General features: G+C 47.5%; 1 protein-coding gene across 1 annotated transcript in view; it reads left to right on the top strand.

Annotated features, from left to right (window-relative positions):
* RCCD1 (RCC1 domain containing 1) overlaps positions 1–11,502 on the top strand; it is a 46,609-nt gene extending 35,107 nt beyond the window's left edge. Inside the window, exon 8 of the mRNA XM_082253240.1 lies at positions 11,353–11,502. Coding sequence (XP_082109366.1) covers positions 11,353–11,498 — 146 coding nt within the window. The 3' untranslated portion in view covers positions 11,499–11,502. The remainder of the gene's footprint in view (positions 1–11,352) is intronic.
* The last annotated feature ends 12,563 nt before the right edge of the window (positions 11,503–24,065 follow it).

The raw sequence follows: 24,065 nt of genomic DNA, 5'->3' as shown, positions 1-24,065 counted from the left end.
TTATACACGTTTTCTTGTAGTTTATATCCTTTCCAAATTGTAGTGCAAAAAATGTTTTCCCTCCTGTGTCCTAAGCTTCTTAGATATACCATAAGAGTAGATGTACGGTATGTCAGTACTATCAGTGTGAATCCAAGGCGCTGTAATCCCAACTAAATCATGGGCCATAACATGCAATTTCCATTAAGAGAAAGTGAAATTCCTGTATTTCTTCCTATGTTTTCTCATCCAGTAAATCCTGATTGCAGTGCCGCTGCAAATCCAGCAATTTTCTAAGCCCAATGCTAATATAATCTAATTCTGAATTACTTTGTCTACATCACGTGATACAAGAGATTTCTCCCCCAAATACAGAAAGACTTCTTTACAGTAAGAGCTGTGAATATGTAGTATAGACTCCTTAAACAGCTGGTTCTGGCCAGCACAGTAGATTGTTAAAAAGAAAAAAAAAGGCCTGGATTCTTTCCTAAATGTACATAATATAACTGGATACTTATATTTATAGGTAAGGTTGATCCAGGGAATATCCAATTGCCTCATGTTTAGGAAGGAATTTTTCCTCTGTTGGGGCATACTTTTTTTTTTTTTTCCTCTGGATCAACTATGGGTATAGGATTGTGTATATGGAGGTTTCCTGTTCCTTTTACTACATTCCTACAATTTATCACATTCTGTGATGGGCAGAGGGGACCTGTCATCCAACTACTTTTACACAACGCAATGCATTGTGGGATTGTAGTGATAAGAGTTCTGGGAATGGCAAAGAGGGGGCAGGCAAGAGGCGCAACGTTTCCCAGTTACAGCGGCTGCAGTTAAAGTGTAAGTCCACCCTAACACTAAAGTCCCTGCATCTAAAGACATTCTTGATCTAACACTAACCTATCTAGCCCTGTACAGAAGAAATCAGTATAAATACCTTTTTTGAAGCCAAACCGGTCCGGTCTCCAGCGGCAGAAGCTCTGCAGAGGACACGGCTGACAACAGCTGTGAAATGAATGGGGAGTGACGTCACCCATAAATTTACTATGGGGCTTCCATTGTCGGTTACACAGCAAAACCGCGGCTAACAACTCAATGTGGGATCGGGTCAGATTGGCTTCAAAAAAGGTAAGTATACTGATTTCTTCTTTACAGGACTAGATAGGTTAGTGTTTGCTGCATCTATAGACATCCACGCTCTAACACTACCCTATCTAGCCCTGTAAAGAATAAATCAGTATACATACCTTTATTGAAGCCGATCCGATCCCACACTGAGCTGTCAGCCGCGGCTTGGCTGTGTAGGCGGGTGCAGAGGACACAACCTACAATGGAAGCCTCATAATAAGTCTATGGGTGACGTCACTCCCCATTCATTTCACAGCCGTGTCCTCTGCAGAGCTTCCGCCGCTGGAGATCGGATCGGATCAGCTTCAAAAAAGGTATTTATACTGATTTCTTCTTTACAGGGCTAGATAGGTTAGTGTTAGATCATAGAGGTCTATAGATGCAGGGATTTTAATGTTAGGGCGGACTTACACTTTAACTGCAGCCGCTGTAACTGGGAAAAGTTGCGCCGCTTGTTAGATCATGGATGTCTATAGATGCAGCAATTTTCGACTTTAGTTCTCGCAGCAGCACTAGGCAGCCATTGAGAGCAGTAGCCAGAAGACTGCACCAGGCACATAGAGGGGAATATTTTTTATTTTTTGTTTTGTTTTGCAGAAGCACATATTATACATAACTAATATGTATGCTGCTGTATACAAAAAAACGGAATTTTTGTAAAATCTTACCTGTAAAATTCCTTTCTCTGAGTCCTCCGACAGTCGCCACCTCTTCATATTCGTCACAATGGGGTATTAGACTTTGCTCCGAAGGAGTAGCTAGGCAACAGAATATGTTAACATTAAAGCTTTTAACATATCCCACCCTCAAGGGGTGGTCCCCTCAGTCAATACCCTCCTACTTCCTGCAACCATATCTCAGTTTCAGTGGAATAGCAGTAGAGTATACAACCAAACCCCAAAAGAGGGGCGGGGGTGGCGACTGTCGGAGGACTCAGAGAAAGGAATTTTACAGGTAAGATTTTACAAAAATTCAGTTTTCTCTTACGTCCTCCGACAGATGCCGCCTCTTCATATTCGTCACAATGGGGACGTCCCAAAGCAGTGCAAACATGAGGGGTGGGAAACGCATCCGCGCCGTAAGGCAACGCAGTCTCCGCATCAAAGAAAGGAACCTTACCAAAGGAAGGAAACCAGCCGGGCAACAGGAAAAAAATTGCTCAACAGGAGCAACAACCCAGGAAAAAACAAAGAACCAGGGGATAAAAAACCTATCCCAACAGCCAGAGGTCCCAACAAGGGACCCTAGGGAACTGCCGCACTAAGAACTTTGCGGCCAAAGGAAGCATCCGCCAATGCCTGAACATCTACCTTGTAGAATTTTGTGAAAGTGTGCACGGTCGACCAGGTCGCCGCCTTACACACCTGGGCTACAGAAGCCCCATGACGACAGGCCCAAGACGTACTCAGAGATCTAGTAGAGTGCGCCTTCACAGGCACAGGGGGAACCTTCCCCTGCAAAGCATATGCCTGTTCAATGGTCTGCCTGATCCATTTGGCGATGGTAGAGGCCGACGCCGCCATGCCCTTCCGAGGACCCTCAGGAAGAACAAACAAGGAATCCGTCTTTCGAAAAGACTCAGTCGATTTAAGGTAAACCCTTATCGCCCGAACAACATCCAAAGAATGTAGTCTCACCTCTTTCGGATGTTTAGGCTTCGCGCACAGCGAAGGCAAGGCAATATCCTCATTTAGATGGAATTCCGAAACTCGCTTCGGAAGAAAAGAAGGATTAGGTCGCAAGACCACCTTATCCAAGTGAATAACCAGATACGGAGACTTGCAGGACAAAGCCGCCAGCTCCGACACTCTGCGAGCCGAAGTGATCGCAACCAAAAAGGCGACCTTTTTGGACAACATAGACAACGAGATCTCCCTGATCTGTTCAAAAGGAGCACGTTGTAACACAGATAGAACGAGATTCAAGTCCCAAGGGGGCAGAGGATCCCTCCTAGGAGGAACGAGATGCCGCACACTCTGAACAAAAGTGCCAACCAAGGAGTTGGAAGCCACGGGACATTGAAAAAGAACGGCCAGCGCAGACACCTGACCCTTTATCGTAGCCAGCGCCAAACGCTGATCGACACCTGTTTGAAGGAAGGACAACACTCGGGAAACCGAGTACGTGCGGGGTGAAAACCGACTGGACTCACACCAGGCAAAATAGGCCTTCCAAGTACGGTAGTAAACCTTTCCCACGAGGAAGACTTCCTCGCGTTGATCAAGGTATGAACGACCTCAGGGGAGAGACCCCTCTCCTTCAGGACCTCGGTCTCAACAGCCAGGCCGTCAAAGCCGACTGTAAAGCAGGATGGTATATCGGCCCTTGAGACAGGAGATAGTCTCGAAGAGGCAGACGCCACGGGGCGTCGACCGCCAGATTCACGAGGTCTGCGTACCAGGACCGGCGTGACCAATCCGGCGCCACAAGAATCACCGTGCTGCGTTCCGAGTGTAACCTGCGAAGGAACCTGGACAGCAACTGAATCGGTGGAAACGCGTACATCAGCTTGTACTGATGCCACGGGGCCACTAACGCGTCCGACGCGTCTGCCCGAGGGTCGCGCGCCCTTGCCACGAACCTTCTCACCTTGTTGTTGAGACGAGATGCGAACAGGTCCACATCTGGAAGACCCCACTTCGCGCACAACATCTGGAAGACAGCCGGGTGGAGAGACCATTCCCCCTGATCTAGGGTCTGGCGACTCAGATAGTCCGCCTGCCAGTTCTCCACCCCCGGAATGCGAACCGCCGTTATCGCCGGGACATGAGTCTCGGCCCAGGACAGAATGTCGGCCACTTCCCGAGCCGCTCAGGCACTCCTGGTGCCCCCTTGGTGGTTGATGTAGGCCACCGCCGTGGCATTGTCCGTCTGCACCCGAACCGGGCAGCCCTGCAGCCGGTCCGTCCAACGATGAAGACAGAGATTTATAGCACGCAATTCCAGAATGTTGATCGGAAGGGAGGACTCCTCCTCCGACCAAGTTCCCTGGGCGGACAGAATGCCCAGAACACCACCCCAACCCGACAGGCTGGCATCCGTGGTGATTACCGTCCACGAGACAGGACGAAAAGACTTGCCCCCCGACACCATCGGGGACTGGAGCCACCACAGAAGGTCTCTTCTGGTGCGATGGCCCAACGAGATTTGAAGATCCAGAGATTGAGGTCGCCCGTCCCACCTGGACAGGATCTCCGCTTGGAGACCCCGCGTGTGAAACTGGGCGAAGGGAATCGCCTCGAAGGCCGAGACCATCAATCCCAGACATCTCATGCACGTCCGCAGAGACGAGTGTGGAACGTCCCTGAGGGACCTGACTTCCTCCTGAAGAGTTCTGAGTTTGTCTCCCGGCAGGAAGACCCTCGCCTGAACCGAGTCCAGGATCATTCCCAGGTAGGGAAGACGAACCGACGGACTCAGTGTCGACTTTGGAAAATTTATCGTCCAACCAAACTCCTGCAGAGTTTGCATCGTGACCGACAGGTCCTTCTCCAGACCCTGGCTGGTCGCAGACCGAACCAGAATGTCGTCCAGATACCCCAGGACAGAGATGCCCTGGGCTCTCAATAATGCCAGAACCGGTGCAAGCACCTTGGTGAAAACCCGCGGAGCCGAGGCGAGACCAAAAGGTAACGCCACGAACTGGTAGTGATCCTCCGCAATGGCGAATCGAAGGTACCTCTGGTGACCCTCGAAAATGGGGATGTGAAGATACGCATCCTTCAAATCGATGGAGGCCATGAATTCCCCTGGAACCAGGGCAGCCACCACCGACCGCAGGGATTCCATGCGGAACTTGCGAACCCGAACAGAGCGGTTTAGAGCCTTCAAGTCCAGAATTGGACGAACCTTGCCCTCGTTCCTGGGCACGGTGAACAGATTGGAATAAAACCCCTGAAATCTGTCCCGATGAGGCACCGGAACCACCACTCCCTGAGCCCTCAGGTCTCGCACCGCCAGGTGCAGGTCCCGTAAACGCTCTGGAGACAGTTGAAGATTTGAGGGAAAAAATCTGCTCTCCGGCCGAGAGAGAAACTCGATCTTGTAACCAGATCGAACGATCTCCTGAACCCACCTGTCCCGCACGCGGGCCAACCAGGGTTGAAGAAAACCGAGCAAGCGTCCCCCCACCCCAAAACTGGGTGAGGGCGCCCCTTCAGGCCGCACTGTTATGGGCAGCGGGTCCGGACTGACCGGACTTCTGTTTACCAGACCAGGGCTTCTTTTGAGAGCCTTGTCCTTTGAACGGTTTGCCCTTGTAGTGCGACCGAAAAGGCACGAAAGGACCCCTGAGGGGGCCGAAAATTAGTATGCTTCTTCCTAGAAGCCCCCTTAGCCTTGGGGAAATGGGGCAAGAGAGTGCTCTTACCTCCGGCGATCCCCTTAATCAACACATCCAAGGACTCCCCAAAAAGGCGAGACCCATCATAAGGCAGATTGGCTAAGGTCTTACGTGAAGATTGGTCCACCGACCAACACTTCAACCAAACCAGGCGGCGAGACAACACCGCCACGCTGTGCACACGTGCAGCCAACGGAACTAAGTCCAAGTCCGCATCACACAGATACATGACACCCTGGTGGATCTGATCCACCATATCCAGGGTCGCCGGCGAGGCCGAATCGGCCACTAGGACACGCCTAAGCATCTGCGTCCAACTTGCGACAGCCTGGGCCGCCATGAGAGAGGCAAACAGAGCCTTAAGCATAGAACCCGTAACAGAATAAGTATGAGGGGCAAGAGACTCCATTCTTCTATCCGTGGCATCACGGAACACCGGGGAATCCTCTGCAGGAATCGCAGTGGATTTGTTCAAAACCGCAATTGCGTGATCCTCCGGGGGTGGTACACACCACCGTTCATCAGTGGAAGGCGAAAAAGGATAACGCAGCTTGAACCTACTTGGCACAGCAAAAGGTTTGCGTAAATTGCGCCATTGTTCCTTAACAGCGCGCTGAAAATCATCATTGCAGGGAAAAACCTGCGGCGTCCTGCGTTTTCTCTGCGTCACATAAGCCGCCAAGGCAGCGGGGGGACACACTTCATCCTGCAAACGCAGCGTTTGTTTTATGGAAGCAATCAATTCATCCATGATTGCAAGCTCTTCAGGCGAGCCAGGGGGAGAATTATCCACCCCTTCAACTTCAGCCTCCACCTCGGACCCCACTAGATCCAGGGAGGAGCGGGACCCCGATAAGGAGACCCCCGCCATAACAGCCCCATCACCTTCACCCTCAGAATCAGAGGAAATAGAAACTCTGGGTCTTTTAGTAGATTGAGCAGCCACCAGCATCTGCACCTGAGCAGCAAGGCTAGCCACAATAGTGGCCAAATCCCCCCCCTGGGGGGGAAGCAGCGGTCCCCTGGCTTTCCACCAAGGTGGCAGGAAATTTGCCCTCCTGAGAATCCATTGCCCCAATATGATATGCCGGAGAATAAAGGGTTAACTGCCCCTTTAACAAGCGCGGCGAGCGCAGCCCACCGCACCACACACAAGCACAATGAGACCCCCACAGGGACAATAAACTGACACAGGCAATGGATATAGCAAGAACAGAAGGATAGAACCTGAGGAGACCCTCGCCGCTGCTGCTGCCTCGATCGGTGTACCCAGGAGAAGAGGAAGTGATGAGACCAGGGCGCTCTATTAAAGCCTATGGGAGGCTACAAGAAAATGGCCGCCATGCATGTAGAACATGCGGCCGGAGCGAGTGTAGGCAAAATGGCGCCGTTTGGCGCCGAAACCGCCGCTCCTCAGTACAGTAATGCACATAACACCATACACATAAAAAGCATGGCAGATCGCCGCAGCGATCGCTGTATAGTGCCCAAACATGCCACAAAACATGCCCCACAGCACACAGCTTCTCACACTGACAAGGCTGACACAGACAGTGTCACACAGCTCTCCCCCCCCTTGCAGCCCGCAGCATGCAGCCGAGTGATAGGGAGACAAACAGTGAGAACAGAGGCAGGTTACACAGTCCCAGACTGACACCCCCCCAGACAGACAGGTCCCCACATAGATACACTTACCTCTCAATGGCGTGGGGGACCCGCACAGGCGAACAAGCCGCTGCACATGAGGCAGGGAGAGTCGCATACAAGACGCACAAAATGGGGGTTAAGAAACCGCACAGCGTGCAGTGAGGTAGCCACCTCACCAATCATCCCTGCACCAAACAGGGATGGGTCATTCACTGTGCCAGGAGCGATACCTGGCTGAACGCTCGATGGCAGGCTGGGAAGCCACTGACCCACGACCTGCGACCAGGGGGATCAGCCCGAGACCCAGCCCGCTTAATCCTCTTCGTCAGAAGAACTAACTAACGCTGACAAAAAGAACAGCTAGGTAAAGATAGAGAAAAAACTCAAACAAAAAATCAAAAAAGAAGAAAGAGGCTGGGGCACAAAGCCCCAGCACAGAGAGAACCAGCCACTCCTGACAAGCTAGACATTGAAACTGAGATATGGTTGCAGGAAGTAGGAGGGTATTGACTGAGGGGACCACCCCTTGAGGGTGGGATATGTTAAAAGCTTTAATGTTAACATATTCTGTTGCCTAGCTACTCCTTCGGAGCAAAGTCTAATACCCCATTGTGACGAATATGAAGAGGCGGCGACTGTCGGAGGACGTAAGAGAAAATAAATGTTTTAAACTTCAGCTTTAATACCAAGATCATAATGTCTGAAATTCAGTTTTTACTTCTGTACCAGACAGTTAAAAAGCTTGTGTGTCTGTTTCTAAATACTTGGTTCAGATTGTACTGTCCAGGCAACCATGCAACCTATAGAGTACAATAAGCCATTTAGTATGCAGCTGATCCAGAGACAAGGAAAAGAAACGTTATGAAGCATTGTCCAATAGAGGGGGGGTCCTTCCCTAACCCCTAATGGTTCATTCACGCCTATGCAGGTACAATGCAGTGCAATTTTGTGCATTGCATTCAGGATAGTGAGCTGCCCTATGTGTAGAAAGTGCATATCGTTTTTAAAAATTGCGCTGCACCAAAACACACGGTTTACACTTTGTTACTATTGGTTTTGACGCTTGTGCTAGCACAGTGCATGCCTACAAAAGGGTCACGGGTTTTTGTTTGTTGAGCAAATGAGCACTGTTTTGCAAGCGTCCCCGCAATGCACAGATGCAAACCTAGCCTTAAGGCCCGTACACACGTACCGATCGTCGGCATACAAACGTCGGCGGACGAAAGATCTGCCGATTGTATGCGTGTTAGTATGGTGCCTCCGACAGATGTCTGCGCACAATCCGCGGACAAAAGTCTTTCTTGCAAACATGAAAATTTTTGTCTGCAGACACCAGAACGGACGATTGTTCGCCTGTCAGTACAGAATTCGGCCGACAGACCGCAGATTTGCAAGACTGGGCATGCTCAGAAAATAAAAAACACAGGGAAAGTTAACCATTACATGACATCACTTCTGCAGTCAGCTGAAGTCTGCAGACAAAATTCTTGTGCTGTCCTTGTGCTGTCTTTGCACTTTTCAACAGACACCGACATCCCGGGGAGAAAAGACGAACATTTGTATGCCGACGATCGGTACGTGTGTACGGGGCTTTAGACTAGGGATCTTCAAACTACAGCCCTCCAGCTGTTGCTGAACTACAATTCCCATGAGGCATTGTAAAACTCTGACATTAACAGACATGGCTAGGCATGATGGGAATTGTAGTTCCTGAACAACTGGAGGGCCATAGTTTGAAGACTCCTGGTTTACATAGTTACATAGTTAGTGAGGTTGAAAAAAGACATCCGTCCATCCAGTTCAACCTATGATGTGTGTGTGTGTTTGCTGTTAACCGTACATTGTATACCCCTGTATGTTGTGGTCTTTAACCGCTTGCCGACTGCTCACAGTATATTTACTGCGGTAGTCAGCCCCTCACAGGCAGAGTGACGTAGGTCTACGTCGCTCGCCTGTGAGGCTCTGGGGAGCGAGCGCGCGCCCCCGCTCCCGCGCGGTCACGGACCCCCCCCACGCGTGTGACCAGCGGACCCGATGTCCGCCGGTCACTCGGCGATCAGCGGGGGAGAGGGAGAATGTCAGGCAGCTTGTGTAAACAAGCCACCTGTCATTCTCCTCGCTGTAAAAACACTGATCACATGGATCTACTATGTAGATCCGTTGATCAGTGTCCTTACAGCTCAAGCCACAGCCAATCACAGTAGAAAGCACGCCCCTAGGGACACACACAGCCCCTCCCTCCCAAATAAAGTTAACCCCTTCACTACCAGTGTATTTTTACAGTAACAGTGCATATATATAGCACTGATTACTGTAGAAATGTCACTGGTAACCCCAAAAGTGTCAAAAATGTCAGTCAAGGGTCCGATCTGTCCGCCCCAATGTCGCAGTACCGCAAAAAAAATTGCAGATTGCCGCCATTACACGTTAAAAAAAAAAACACCAAAAATGACAGAAATCTTTCCCTTAGTTAGTAAACGCGATAACTTTTGCGCAAACCAATCAAAATACGCTTTTTGCGATTTTTTTTTTTACCAAACATAGGTAGCATAAAACAAATTGGCCGAAAATTTTAAAAAATTTTGATTTTTACATTTTTTTTTGGGGAATTTCATATAAAAAAAATGTGAAAAATATTGTTATTTTTTGCAAAATGTACTCTCTTTTTTTGTTTATAGCGCAAAAAGTAAAAATCGCACGGGTGATCAAATACCACCAAAAGAAAGCTCTGTTTGTGGGAAAAAAAGGACGCCAAATTCGTTTAGATACAGCGTCGCACGACCGCGCAATTGTCTGTTAAAGTCACGCAGTGCCGAATCGCAAAATACCCCCTGGTCGTTTAGCAGGAAAATCCTCCGGGGCTTAAGTGGTTAAGGTGCCCATCTAATAGTTTTTTGAAACTATCAATGCTCCCTGCTGATACAACTGTTTGTGGAAGAGAATTCCTCATCCTTACTGCTCTTACAGTGAAGAACCCCTTACGCACTTTAAGGTTAAACCGCTTTTCCTCTAGTTTTAGTGAGTGGCCACGTGTCTTATTGTATTCCCTTTCTCTGAATAGTTTGTTCCTTATGCTAGGGTCACCAGTACAGTATTTGTACATTGATATCATATCCCCCCTCAATCGTCTTTTCTCCAGAAAGAATAAGTTCAGTGCTTGTAGTCTTTCCTCATAGCTGATGTCCTCCATTCCCCTAATTATTTTTGTTGCCCTTCTCTGGACTTTCTCCAGTTCCAGCACATCCTTCCTGAGGACCGGTGCCCAGAACTGGACAGCATATTCCAGATGTGGCCGGACCAGAGTCTTGTAGAGTGGGAGAATAATCTCTTTATTTCTGGAGTGAATCCCCTTTTATATCCCAGTATTCTGTTGGCTTTGCTTGCAGCGGCTTGGCATTGCATGCCACTGCCAAGCCTGTTGTCCACCAGTACCCCCAGGTCCCTTTCCATCCTAGACTCACCCAGAGGTTCCCCCCCCCTAGTGGTTTAGCATCTCAAAAAAACAAATCTGGAAAAAGCCATCTTTTTTTCCATACAACGAGGGTGCGTAGACCCACCGCACCATAACCATTTGGCCTAAAACATTAAACTTTCTTTGTTTTAGCTATTAATAAATTCCAGTGTGTAAGAATATATCTCCTTAAAGAGGAACACCTCAAATGGTCACCCATATGGTTGTAAGCAGCATCCATTCCTATAGTACTACCTTCTGCCTACTTCCAGAAAATGCGGTCACACTCTCTGTATTATTTATCTTTTATTCTATATAGCTTACATGCACTACCTAAGTTGGTAATTCTTACTGTAGATAATCCTTAACAGATATTGAGGTCACACTGCTTATATAATATACTACTACCTCTCTTCTGACAGTAGTGTCATTTACTTGTAATTAATGCAGTCACACTGCCTATACTGTAAATCAAATTTGCTCACTTTGAGATCACACTGCCTGTATGATAAATTCCTTTATCTATACTGACATTGAAGTGTTTCCTCATTTTTCTCTTTGAGGTGTTCCCCTTTAAGTGGATATTCTTACACATTGGAATTTCTTTTTTAGATATTAAGAAAGTTTATGTTTTAGACCAATTGGCTATGATACGGTGGGTCTACGCACCCTCGTGTGAAAAAAAAGGAATTTTAATTTATTATACATTTTATAATAATAGTTTTATAATAATAATATTTTAAATTGTAATTCTTAACATTGCTTGCATGTAACCATTTTTTAAAAAATTTTTTTGAATTTGCAGGAAGATATGGCCAACTTGGCCATGGAGATTTGAAGAGCTTGGATCATCCAACACGTGTGAATTTTTTTTCCCAAAAAAGGTTGTGTGTTACAGATGTAATATGTAGACATTGGAATACTTATGTGTTGTGCCATGAAGCTAAATAAAAAAAGTAAAAGTCTTAGCTTATCACAGTGAAGGATTATTTGGGTACAGTTAGAGACTTTAAAGTATAGGCAAAACTTTTTATTTCATTTTGGATAGAGAAGGGGGGGTTATAACTCCTGTCAGATTTTTTCTTTTTTTTTTTTGCCATCTGTGTCTCATTTTGGAGATTTCCCTTCACTTCCTGTCCCATAGCCAAACATGAAGTGAGAGGAAATCCCTGCAAATTAAGGAAAGATCACCAGAACTAGTGTTCCATTGAAAGATTTCCCCTTTATTACTTTTCTGGGGACAACCCAAAATTTGAGTTTTTGTTTTGTATTCACTTTCAATGCTAATGGTAAACAGGAGAAATAGAGAGGGTGAATCTCCTTAACTGGGGCACAGAAAGCAATAAAAACTGGCATGAGTTCTAAACATTCTCCACTCTATTCAAAATGGAAAAAAAAAAAAGTTTTGCCTTTAGTTATACTAGACTGGCTTCACAATGCACACTGTAGTTTGGTGTCATTCAGTTTAAATGGCACTCAAAAACGACACTACATGTGTGTTGGGAAAAATAGTGATGGTGTATCTTTACTATTCTGTCTGCTGCGTTGGCAACCCATTCAAATAAGACTGGTCTGAATAAAGCCTTATTATTTTTTATCTCCTGTAAGTAGCATTAATTCATACAACAATAAAATGCTGAAATGAAACAGCTGAATATTTTGGTGTATGGCCAGGTTCATTGTTATGGCCCCAGGAAATTAAGCCGTCTGCAACATGTTGCTACTCCATTATTGGTGACCCAGACTACATTAATACAGTATGTGGTGGTTAGTTGGTTTTATCACTACAAACAGCTTTAATTAGGATAAAAAGCTGTGGGAAGCCAGCCCAGGGCTACACTAAAGCCCTTACACACGTACCGATTGTCGGCCGTAAATATTCGGCCAACGACCGTTTGGCCGATTGTAGGCTTGTTAGTATGATGCTTCCGACGGCCGACAGCGCATTTTCGGCCGAACAGAATCTGTCGTGCAGACTTTAAAATTTTTGTTGGCCGTCACCAGAACGGCCGATTGTTCGCCAGTCAGTACAGATTTCGGCCGACAGACAGCAGATTAGCAAGACTGGGCATGCTCAGAAAATAAAAAAGACAAGGAAAGTTAACCATCACATGATATCACTTCTGCAGTCGGCTATTGTTGGCCGACAAAATTCGTGTGCAGTCTTTTGCAATTTTCAGCAGACACGCCAGCCCTGGACAAAAGACGGCCGATCGTTCGGCCGACGATCAGTACGTGTGTACGGGGCTTAACAGGTAAAATCTGCCACAGCTTTTGTTACTCTTTGCACAGCCAGTGATCATCTGTGATGGCTTAACGCATAAAAAGATCAACACAGATAACCTCTGGCTGTGTACACAAGCACGAATACCTGTCGTTGCAGTTTATGGACTCGGCAGCTATCTGCACACAGCTGTCAACACCAGCCGTAGCAATCAGACGATTCCTTCTGTTGGGATTCACACGGGGAGAAAAAAGGGTCCTATAACATTTTGTTGCAAATGTGGATCTTTTTTTTTCCCACATCAAAATCGCATTGCATGGGTGTGAACACTGCGGTTCTGTCGAGCTCACTGCATTTTGCAATCTGTTTTGGGGTATCGTTCATGGAAAATTAAGCCCCCCTTTAACCACTTAAGTCCCGGAGGATTTGGCTGCTAAAAGACCAGGGTTTTTTTTAACTGACTTTAATGGACAATTGCGCGGTCGTGCGACGCTGTACCTAAACGAATTTGACGTCCTTTTTTTCCCACAAACAGAGCTTTCTTTTGGTGGTATTTGATCACCTGTGCGATTTTTTGATCATGCGCTATAAACAAAAAAAGAGCGTCAATTTTGCAAAAATAACAATATTTTTCACATTTTTTTATATGAAATTCCCCAAAAAAAATGTAAAAATCAAAATTTTTTAACATTTTCGGCCAATTTGTTTTATGCTACATATGTTTGGTAAAAAAAAAATCGCAAAAAGCGTATTTTGATTGGTTTGCGCAAAAGTTATCGCGTTTACTAACAAAGGGAAAGATTTTTGTCATTTTTGGTGGTTTTTTTTTTTAACGCGTAATGGCGGCGATCTGCGTTTTTTTTTTTTTTTGCGGTACTGCGACATTGTACTGCGGTACTGCGACAGATCGGACCCTTGACTGACATTTTTGACACTTTTGGGGTTACCAGTGACATTACTACAGTAATCAGTGCTATACATATGCACTGTTACTGCAGAAATGACACTGGCAGGGAAGGGGTTAACTGTATTGGAGAGGGAGGGGTTAAGTGTGTCCTAGGGGCGTGATTCTAACTGTATAGGGACATGGCTATTGGTGTAAAAACAAAGATCAACGGTCCTACATAGTAGAACCGTCTGATCTTCATTTTTACACTAGGGAGAATGACGGGCGGCTTGTTTACATAAGCCGCTCCGCCTTTCTCCCTTCACCGGAGCGATCGTAGTGTGACCGGCGGACATCAGGTCCGCCGGTCACACGCACTGACTTGTCAGTGAACGAGCCGCGGCGGGCGCGCGCCCGCCCGCAATTGGCTCTCAAGTCAGTGACAGGCGAGTGACGTACCCATACGTCACTCTGCCTGGCCGGGGCTGACCGCCGCAGTATATAGTTGTGCGGCGGTCGGCAACCGGTTAACATCGGGCAGATTTGACATGCCAAATCAGAGCCTATTGCCAGCAACGTCACTGTCTGAATTGGTGCAACCCAGAATTTGCGGCGCCGCACCGATTCCCAAAAGTAGTTTCTGCACTACTTTTGGTGACTTCATGTGTTCACACCCATGCAAGAGAAAAAAAAGGGTCCTACAACATTTTGATGCAAATGTGATGCAATTTGAGCCATACAAAATATATGGCTCAAATCGCATCGCACAGACATCACATATGATGTGCACAGGAATGCGGTGCGTTTTTGGTGCAAATCACATGCGGTGTTCAGCATACACCAGTGTGAACCCAGGCTATGTTCCATGAATGACACCTCGAAACAGAACCCAGGCTTAAAAAAGCAATGGAATAAAAAAACGTCAGTTAACGTTTTTTGGCGTTTATTGACCTTGGAGCGTTTTTAAAGCTGAAAAACGCCACTCAAAACCCACTAGTTTTGTTTTTTTTTTTTTTTTAACAGCCAGAAAACGCCCCTGCCAAAAACTGCTGAAAACAGCCTATGTGTGCATGGACACACAGGATAACATGCTGGGGAGTTTAGTGGCTACAGAAAAAACGTCTGATGCCAAAAACAGCCGCTGTAAAAACGTCCCGTGTGCACGAGGCCTAAGCAATGTGTTACATTCATATTTAGGATATAATGGAATGCTAAGTAGCAACAGATGTCAAACTGGCGGCCCTCCAGCTACTGCGGAACAAGTCCCATGAGGCATTGCAAGACTGACAGTTACAAGCATGACGAGACTTGTAGTTCTGCAACAGCTAGAGGGCTGCCAGTTTGACACCCAGTAGCTGGTCCCACAGCAGCTGTCAAATCTGAAATAAGCTGAAAGCCCATACAGAGGTATGAGCAGAGAACTGGATGAAGAGCATGCAGGAGCTCAGCATTGCCCCTGCAATTCACTAATCTCAGGTGCAAAAAATAAATAAATGCACTTTTTTTTTTTTGCAGTAGCAAAGAGATGAAATTGTCCATGTACCCAAGTGGAGCTGTGGACAGTTATTTAAATATATACAGGTCCATCTCAAAAAATTTGAATATCATCAAAAATTGTATTTATTTCAGTAATTCAATTTAAAAAGTGAAACTCCTATATTATATGTAATCATTACACACAGAGTGATATATTTCAAGCATGTCTTGCTTTTAATTTTAAGGATTATGGCTTGCAGCTAGTGAAAACCCAAAATTCAGTATCTTTAGCAAGGTCATTGCTAAAGAAGCTGGCTGTTCAGAGTGCTGTATCCAAGCATATTAATGGAAAGTTGAGTGGAAGGAAAAAATGTGGTAAAAAAAGGTGCACAAGCAACAGGGATAACCGCACCCTTAAGGCTCCGTTCACATACTGGTGTCTCAGATCGTGGGCAGAATCGCTGGAAATTGTGCGACACCCGTGAGATTCCCGGGATTTGCAATAGCACCCCAAACGCAGCGCGATTGTCACTCGACGTATTGCAGTAAAACTGCGCAAACAGAATCATTGGACGCCTGTCTGCCCGCGATCCGAGACACCAATATGTGAATGGAGCCTAAGAGGATTGTGAAGCAAAGGCCATTCAAGAATTTGCAGGAGACTCACAAGGAGTGGACTGCAGCTGGTGTCAGTGCTTTAAGAACCATCACACACACATTTCCGGGACATGGGCTACAACTGTCTCATTGCTTGTGTGAAGCCACTACTGAGCCAGAGTCAAAGTTGGAAGCGTCTAAGAAAAAGGACTGGACTGCTGCTCAGTGGTCCAAAGTCTTCTTCTCAGAGGAAGGTAATTTTTGCATTTCATTTGAAAATCAAGGTCCGGAGGAAGAGTGGAGAGGCACAGAGGAAGAGTGGAGAGGCACAGAATCCAAGTTGCATGAGGTCCACTGTGAAGTTTCCACAGTCATGTCATCTGCTGGTGTTGGTCCACTGTGTTTTATCAAGTCGAAAGTCAGCGCAGCCCTCTATTAGGAAATTCTAGAGCACTTCATGCTTCCCTCTGCTGACCAGCTTTATGGAGATACTGATTTCATTTTCTAGCAGGACTTGGCACCTCCCCACACTGTCAAAACTACCAATACCTGGTTTAAACCTCATGGTATCCCTGTGCTTGATTAGACCGAAAACTTGCATGACCTAAACCCCATAGAGAATCTGTGGGGTATTGTCAAGAGGAAGATGAGAGACCACAGACCAAACAATGCAGATGTGCTAAAGGCCGCTATCAAAGCATCCTGGGCTTCCATAACACCTCAGCAGTGCCACAGGCTGATCGCATCTATGCCACGCAACATTGATGCGGTAATTCATGCAAAAGGAACCTCAACCAAGTATTGAGTGCATACTATGCTGTACATGGACATACTTTTCAGTAAGCCAACATTTCTGTATTAAAAATCCTTTTTCTCTTACGTCCTCCGACAGTCACAGCCCCTCATACAGCCTTCACGAGTGGGCGCCCTCTGCAGGAGCAAGCTAGGCAGTTTTAAATGTTAATAAAAACTTTCTACACTTAGGCACACCTCCAGGGGGCCGTCCCTCAGCCATTATCCTGATCCAGTTACCACTGTCCTTCAGTGTTATGCTGCCTAGCGTCAGGAGTAGGCTAGGTTTTCCTGCTGGGACCTAGTGTCTGTTTCTTTCTCTTTTTTCTTTAAAAAGTGTTTTTTTCTTTGACAATAGCATTTTTTTATTTCACTCACTATCACTAGTTAGTCAGGGAATTCCTGGAGGACTACAAGCGACAGCAGTACTGGGCCTCGCACCACTGGATAATATAGATCCTTATGGAGTCCCAGCCTGCCAACCAGCGTCGCAGGTGATTGGTGCGCCCTGGCCTCGCCACAACAGTGCCCCTTGTGCTGGGGACAAGCCTGCAGAGTCTCTTCTTTGCTGGGATGTCTCAACTCTGGAATGCCCGAAAGTTGCTAGCATCCTTCCTGGCTGACGGCACCCCCGCTCAGGGTGGGCGGTGTTCTGTATCAGAGCCGTGCCCACGTTCGCTGGACTGGTGAGTGCTACTACCCCTGGGTCCCTTATGGGGGCTATTGTCTGTGGGGGTGTTCCGTGGGCCCACTCTTAGGGGATGGCAGTACATGGTGGCTTCTGTGGTATCCCTTTCCTGGCCATGTGGTGCGGCCCCCTTCCTCCTTGCCCCTGTTGGGGGCGCTCTGTGGTGTATACTGCCATGTCAGGGGGATGTGGGGGCTTTCTACATCCCGGGGGTGCTCTCTGGGGATCCCTGTGGGGGCCAGTATGTGTATTTTTTGCCCTAGTTGGCGCCGCTCGCACGGCCGCCATTTTGGGTGTGGGCAGGCTGTTTGGGCATCTTTGTGTGGGCAGCAGCCATTTTATCTCATTCTGGTGCCAGTTTGGGCGCCATCTTGGATGAGGGCGACTGCCTAGTAAGGGCGGCGGGCATTTTCCTTGTGCTTCCTCTCATTGAATCTCTGTCAGGCACCATTTTTTTGTGGCTCCGGGCGGGCATAGGCCGCTAGTGAGTGAGGTCACTTCCTCCTCTCTCTCTCTCACTGCAGCAGCGTGGATGTGGCAAGTACACTGGGACCCTGTGGGGAGACTTTAACCGTTTTTCTTGGGCTTTTTCCTGAAAACTCTGTTTCTTCTGGTACCTGTAGCTGTTTCTAAGGGTCTCCACTAGCAGTGCAGTTTTGCGGTAGGGGTCCATGGGAACCGCCGATTTAAAGGGCCAAAATGGTGTCCCAAGATAGCAAATTCCCCACAGATCTGGGTGGTGCTTCAGGGACCCCTGAATCCTCTTCCATGGCCTCATTATCTGCTGCTCTTGCGACTTTGGCGTCCAAGGTGGATCTGCTGATGTCTGAACGCACTTCTCAAAAACGGCCTATGCCCTCCCAGTCCTCTGACTCAGAGCCTGATTTGGTTGCCACGGATAACGTCCTCACTATCTGAGGGGGAGGAGGAGTCTTCCTCCACGGTGGCACGGGAACGCGCGGCAATGGATGCACTTATTCGTTTCATTAAGGAGACTTTGAATCTTGACGATGAGCCGTCTCAGTCAAGTAAGTGGGCAGCCTTCGGGTTCGAAAAAACCAAGACGTCGGGTCAGGTTTTCCCCTGGAGTTTCACGAAATAGTGAACGACCAATGGCGTCGCATCAAACTTATGCTGGTGGTGCCTAAGCGATTTAGCTACCGCTATCTCTTCGCGGATCCTGTAGACAAACGTTGGGCGGTGTCACCTAAGGTGGACCACACTGTTTCTAGGCTGAATAAATCCACCTTAATGCCGGTGGAGGACTCTCCGGTTTTCAAGGATCCGGCAGATAGGCGTGTGGAGGAGCTTTCCCGCCACCAGATACATGGCTCCCTGCTCAAACCTGTGTTTGCCTCGGTGATGGTCACGGCATGGTCCAAGGTGCTTCGGAGCACCCTGGTGCCAGAATCGGCCTCTCTGACTGCCCTTGAGATGATGGATCAAGTGACCCAGGCCGTGATGTACCTGTGTGACGCGGCCTTGGACGAGGCTCCATTAGTTGCACAGTTGTCTGCGGTTGGGGTTGCGGTCCGCCACATTATTTGGCTAAAGAGTTGGTCGACTGACCACGCTTCCAAAAAGACTGTGTCTGATGTCCCTTATGTGGGGAGTCGTCTTTTTGGGGACACTCTGGATGAGTTTATCAAGGGGCTTACGTGCGGTAAGGGTACTCTTATGCCCCAAGCCTCTAACGGAAAATCCACCTGCGTTAGGCAGGGCCCTTCTTTTAAAGCTCATTGTGGGTCCTTTTGTGCCTTGCGGGTACAGGATAAGGGAAAATCCTTCAAGGCCTCTGGTGGTCACAAGAAGCCGTGGTTGGGGAAGCCAAAGGCCGGTTCGGCGGCCCAGTCCACCTGTTCCTGAAGGGACGCCCTCACCGTTTAAGGGGTGGGGTGGCGGTCTGTGTTGTTTTCAGGAACCCTAGTTGTCCAGAATTCAGGACAGGTGGGTTCACAAACTGATTCGTTCAGGGTACAAGATAGAGTTTCGATCTTGCCCCGCAGACAGGTTCTTTCCATCAAAACTCCATCTGACCCCCGATCGTTTCAGAGATCTCATGGGGACGATACAAGATCTTCTCGCCCAAGGAGTCATTGTGCCTTCACGGGACAGGTTTCGCAGTTTTTATTCCAACCTGTTCACGGTGCCAAGAAAAGAGGGAAAAGTGCATCCGTTTCTGGACCTAAAGTCTCTGAACCGCTTTGTGAGGGTACAGATGTTCCGAATGGAATCCATCAGGTCGGTGGTGGCATCGTTGAGTCCAGGGGACTTCCTGGCCTCCACCGACTTGAAGGATGCGTATCTGCACATCCCTATCTACTAGGGTCATCAGAGATATCTCCACTTCGCGGTGGCAGAGGAGCATTACCAGTTTGTGGCGTTGCTCTTCGGTCTCGCTTCGGGCTCCTAGGGTATTTGCGAAGGTTTTGCCTCCAGTGCTGGCGTTACTGCGTTTAAAGGGGATTGCGGTCCTTGGTTATCTGGACGACCTCCTGTTGAGGTCGAGCTCATGTACCACTTTGACGAGCGATATGTTGGTCACGGTTCAGATGCTCCAGGAGTTTGGGTGGACCATCAACTTTCAGAAGTCGGCTCTGACTCCTTCGGTTCGCCTCCCTACCTCCTCCCAGAGGACAAACTCCGGACCCTGCGGGACGAGATCAGGTCCCTCACGGACAACGATCTCTCCTCTCTACGGTCCTGTATGCGGTCCCTGGGTCTGATGGTTTCGGCTTTCGAAGCCATCGCATTTGCTCAATTTCACACGAGAACTCTGCAAGCAGAGATCCTTGCCAGGTGGGACAAAACACTTCAGTCGATGGATAGGAGGATTTCTCTGAGCCACCTCGCAAGATCGGATCTTTTGTGGTGGCTCCTGTCACCAACTCTGACACAAGGCAAGTCCTCCCGGCCTCTGCTGTGGACGGTGCTCACCACGTGTCGGGCTGGGGTGGTGTTCTGGGCACGCTTTGTGCCCAGGGGACGTGGTCGGCGGAGGAGGCCTCTTTACTGATAAACATCTTGGAGCCTTGGGCAATCAAACTCTGCCTGTTCCATTGGTCACCTAGGCTTCAGGGTTGCCCGGTTCGGGTACAGACGGACAACGCCACGGCGGTGGCTTACATCAATCACCAAGGGGGCACCAAGCGAGGCCGGGCAGCCAAGGAAGTGGCCGAGATCCTCACTTGGGCCGAGTTGCACGTTCCGGGATTTCGGCCGTTCACATTCCAGGTGTAGAGAACTGGCAGGCGGACAATCTGAGTCGCCAGACCCTGGACCAGGGAGTATGGTCCCTGCATCCGGAGGTGTTTCGCCTCCTGTGTACCCAGTGGAGGTCTCCGGACGTGGACCTGTTCGCATCCCCTCTCAACAAGGTGGGAAGGTTCGTGACCAGAATCCCGCGATCCTCTGGCCGACGCTACAGACGTGTTAGTGGTGCCTTGGCACCGGTATCAGCTGATTTATAGATATAGTATAGAAAAATAAGCCGCGCTGCGTGATATGGGTAAAACAAAAATAAATGTCCAAACAGAAATCAATGTCCCAAAATATCAACTTGATTGAAGCTGAAAACAGAGATCACACTCCACAGTCTCTATAGGAAATGTGCTTACCAAATAGCCACTAAAAATCTGCAAGATTCATGTGCTGAGATGTAGTCACAGATCTGGGAGATTGGAGTTGTCAGAGTCCTCAGCGAATAATGTGAATGATATACAAAAGAAAAAACTTGCATAGTGTGATACCGCAAATTATAGAGATTAACTATAAAATATTCCACCACCAATAGGAATCCCTATCAATTGTGCAGCAGCTCACCAAATGAATATGATTGCAAACAGTGAATATCCCAGTGTCAAAGGGAATGAATGTGGAAAAGAACCACCACCAATTGCGAAGCCTCTTACCGAAAGATAGGTCAAATGAGCAGACAGGTCAATCCAGATAGCCAAGATACCAGAAACGTCACTCAAAAGCACTACAGGCCTCTTAGTGCTTTTGAGTACCACGGTCAACAGTCGGGCGCCACTCCCAGTAGTCCACCGCACCATCTTAGAATGGGGGTGCTGCGGCTCTGGTCGTGACTGCTGCCGTGACCAGTGCTCCGCGACCTCGTGAGGTATTTCACTCGCCGGTCAGCCCCCGTCCAGTGGGGCTATGTTGTCGTGACCAATCTAGCGCGAAGATATGGCCGAACTGGGGGAACCCTATGGATGCAGATTATCCAGTGCGTCGCCCAGTCCGGCACTTGATTGTAGATTCTCACAGAAACAAAATAATAAAAGCAGGAAAAAATGCCATTTAAAAAGAAAAAATTGCCAAGATCCCAGCAAGGAACTAGGTCCTTACTCCTGACTAAGCAGAAAAAATCTGAATACCTAGCAGGAAGTGGGAGTATACCCTTCAGGGACAGCCCCATAGGCGTGCTCAAGCTTTTTTCTTTGCCTAGTATCCTAATCCTGTAGGGGGCAGTATAACCTACAGTCGTCATGAAGATGAAGAGCTGTATCCGTCAATGAACATCAGAGAAATGGAGTTATTACCTGATACAGTGCCTTGCGAAAGTATTCGGCCCCCATGAACTTTGCGACCTTTTGCCACATTTCAGGCTTCAAAACAAAGATTTAAAACTGTAATTTTTTGTAAAGAATCAACAAGTGGGACACAATCATGAAGTGGAACGAAATTTATTGGATATTTCAAACTTTGTTAACAAATAAATAACTGAAAAATTGGGTGTGCAAAATTATTCAGCCCCTTTACTTTCAGTGCAGCAAACTCTCTCCAGAAGTTCAGTGAGGATCTCTGAATGATCCAATGTTGACCAAAATGACTAATGATGATAAATAGAATCCACCTGTGTGTAATCAAGTCTCCGTATAAATGCAACTGCACTGTGATAGTCTCAGAGGTCCGTTTTAAGCGCAGCGAGCATCATGAAGCACAAGGAACACACCAGGCGGGTCCGAGATACTGTTGTGGAGAAGTTTAAAGCCGGATTTGGATACAAAAAGATTTCCCAAGCTTTAAACATCCCAAGGAGCACTGTGCAAGCGATAATATTGAAATGGAAGGAGTATCAGACCACTGCAAATCTATGAAGACCTGGCCGTCCCTCTAAACTTTCAGCTCATACAAGGAGAAGACTGATCAGAGATGCAGCCAAGAGGCCCATGATCACTTTGGATGAACTGCAGAGATCTACAGCTGAGGTGGGAGACTCTGTCCATAGGACAACAATCAGTCGTATACTGCACAAATCTGGCCTTTATGGAAGAGTGGCAAGAAGAAAGCCATTTCTTAAAGATATCCATAAAAAGTGTTGTTTAAAGTCTGCCACAAGCCACCTGGGAGACACACCAAACATGTGGAAGAAGGTGCTCTGGTCAGATGAAACCAAAATCGAACTTTTTGGCAACAATGCAAAACGTTATGTTTGGCGTAAAAGCAACACAGCTCATCACCCTGAACACGCCATCCCCACTGTCAAACATGGTGGTGGCAGCATCATGGTTTGGGCCTGCTTTTCTTCAGCAGGGACAGGGATAATGGTAAAATTAATGGGAAGATGGATGGAGCCAAATACAGGACATTCTTACATTCTGGAAGAAAACCTGATGGAGTCTGCAAAAGACCTGAGACTGGGACGGAGATTTGTCTTCCAACAAGACAATGATCCAAAACATAAAGCAAAATCTACAATGGAATGGTTCACAAATAAACATATTCAGGTGTTAGAATGGCCAAGTCAAAGTCCAGACCTGAATCCAATCGAGAATCTGTGGAAAGAACTGAAAACTGCTGTTCACAAACGCTCTCCATCCAACCTCACTGAGCTCGAGCTGTCTTGCAAGGAGGAATGGGCAAAAATTTCAGTCTCTCGATGTGCAAAACTGATAGAGACATACCCCAAGCGACTTACAGCTATAATCGCAGCAAAAGGTGTCGCTACAAAGTATTAACTTAAGGGGGCTGAATAATTTTGCACGCCCAATTTTTCAGTTTTTTATTTGTTAAAAAAGTTTTAAATATCCAATAAATTTCGTTCCACTTCATGATTGTGTCCCAGTTGTTGTTGATTCTTCACAAAAAATTACAGTTTTATATCTTTATGTTTGAAGCCTGAAATGTGTCAAAAGGTCGCAAAGTTCAAGGGGGCCAAATACTTTCGCAAGGCACTGTAACTCCCTTTCCAGGAATCCTCCAGGATGGTCACATAAGAGATAGGCTCCTCCTACTACAGGAAACAAAAGCACAATTACGTTTAAAATGGCTGCCCCTCAGTTGTATAAAGATGAACTGGACAGCTTAGGCTTAAGCCTGAAATAAAGCTGGCCATACACTATACAATTTTCTTGTTCAACTTTCCTTTAGATTTACCAAAACCATATAATATAAGTTCAAACCTGAACACTTTCAATTTGTATGCAATCAGGCAGGTCCTTGCACTACATAGTTGAAGGTAAATCTAAAGGAAATTGAATAAGAAAATTGTATGGTGTATGGCCAGCCTAACACACCAATAATCAAACCAATCAGTAGGGCGGGGGTCCACCGTCCTGGAGGATTCCTGGAAAGGAAGTTATCAGGTAATAACTCAGACTCTCCCAAGTCATCCTCCAGGATGGTCACATGAGACCCAAACGGTGCGTACTTAGGGTGGGACTAGAGCTTGTAGAACTTTGCATCCAAAGGATAGAGCTTGAGCGGAGACCAGATCGACCCTATAGTGCTTTGCGAAAGTCAAATCACTGGACCAGGTGGTTGCTCGACAGATTTGGTCGATGGAAGCCCCAGCCTTCTCTGCCCAAGAGGTAGATACAGACCGGGTGGAATGTGCCTTGGTATCTG

This window comes from Pelophylax lessonae (genome assembly GCF_965119305.1).
Source record: "Pelophylax lessonae genome assembly, chromosome: 4".
Taxonomy (NCBI): domain Eukaryota; kingdom Metazoa; phylum Chordata; class Amphibia; order Anura; family Ranidae; genus Pelophylax; species Pelophylax lessonae.
Note: the sequence above shows the minus strand (reverse complement) of the source record. Positions and strands in the feature narration are given on the sequence as shown.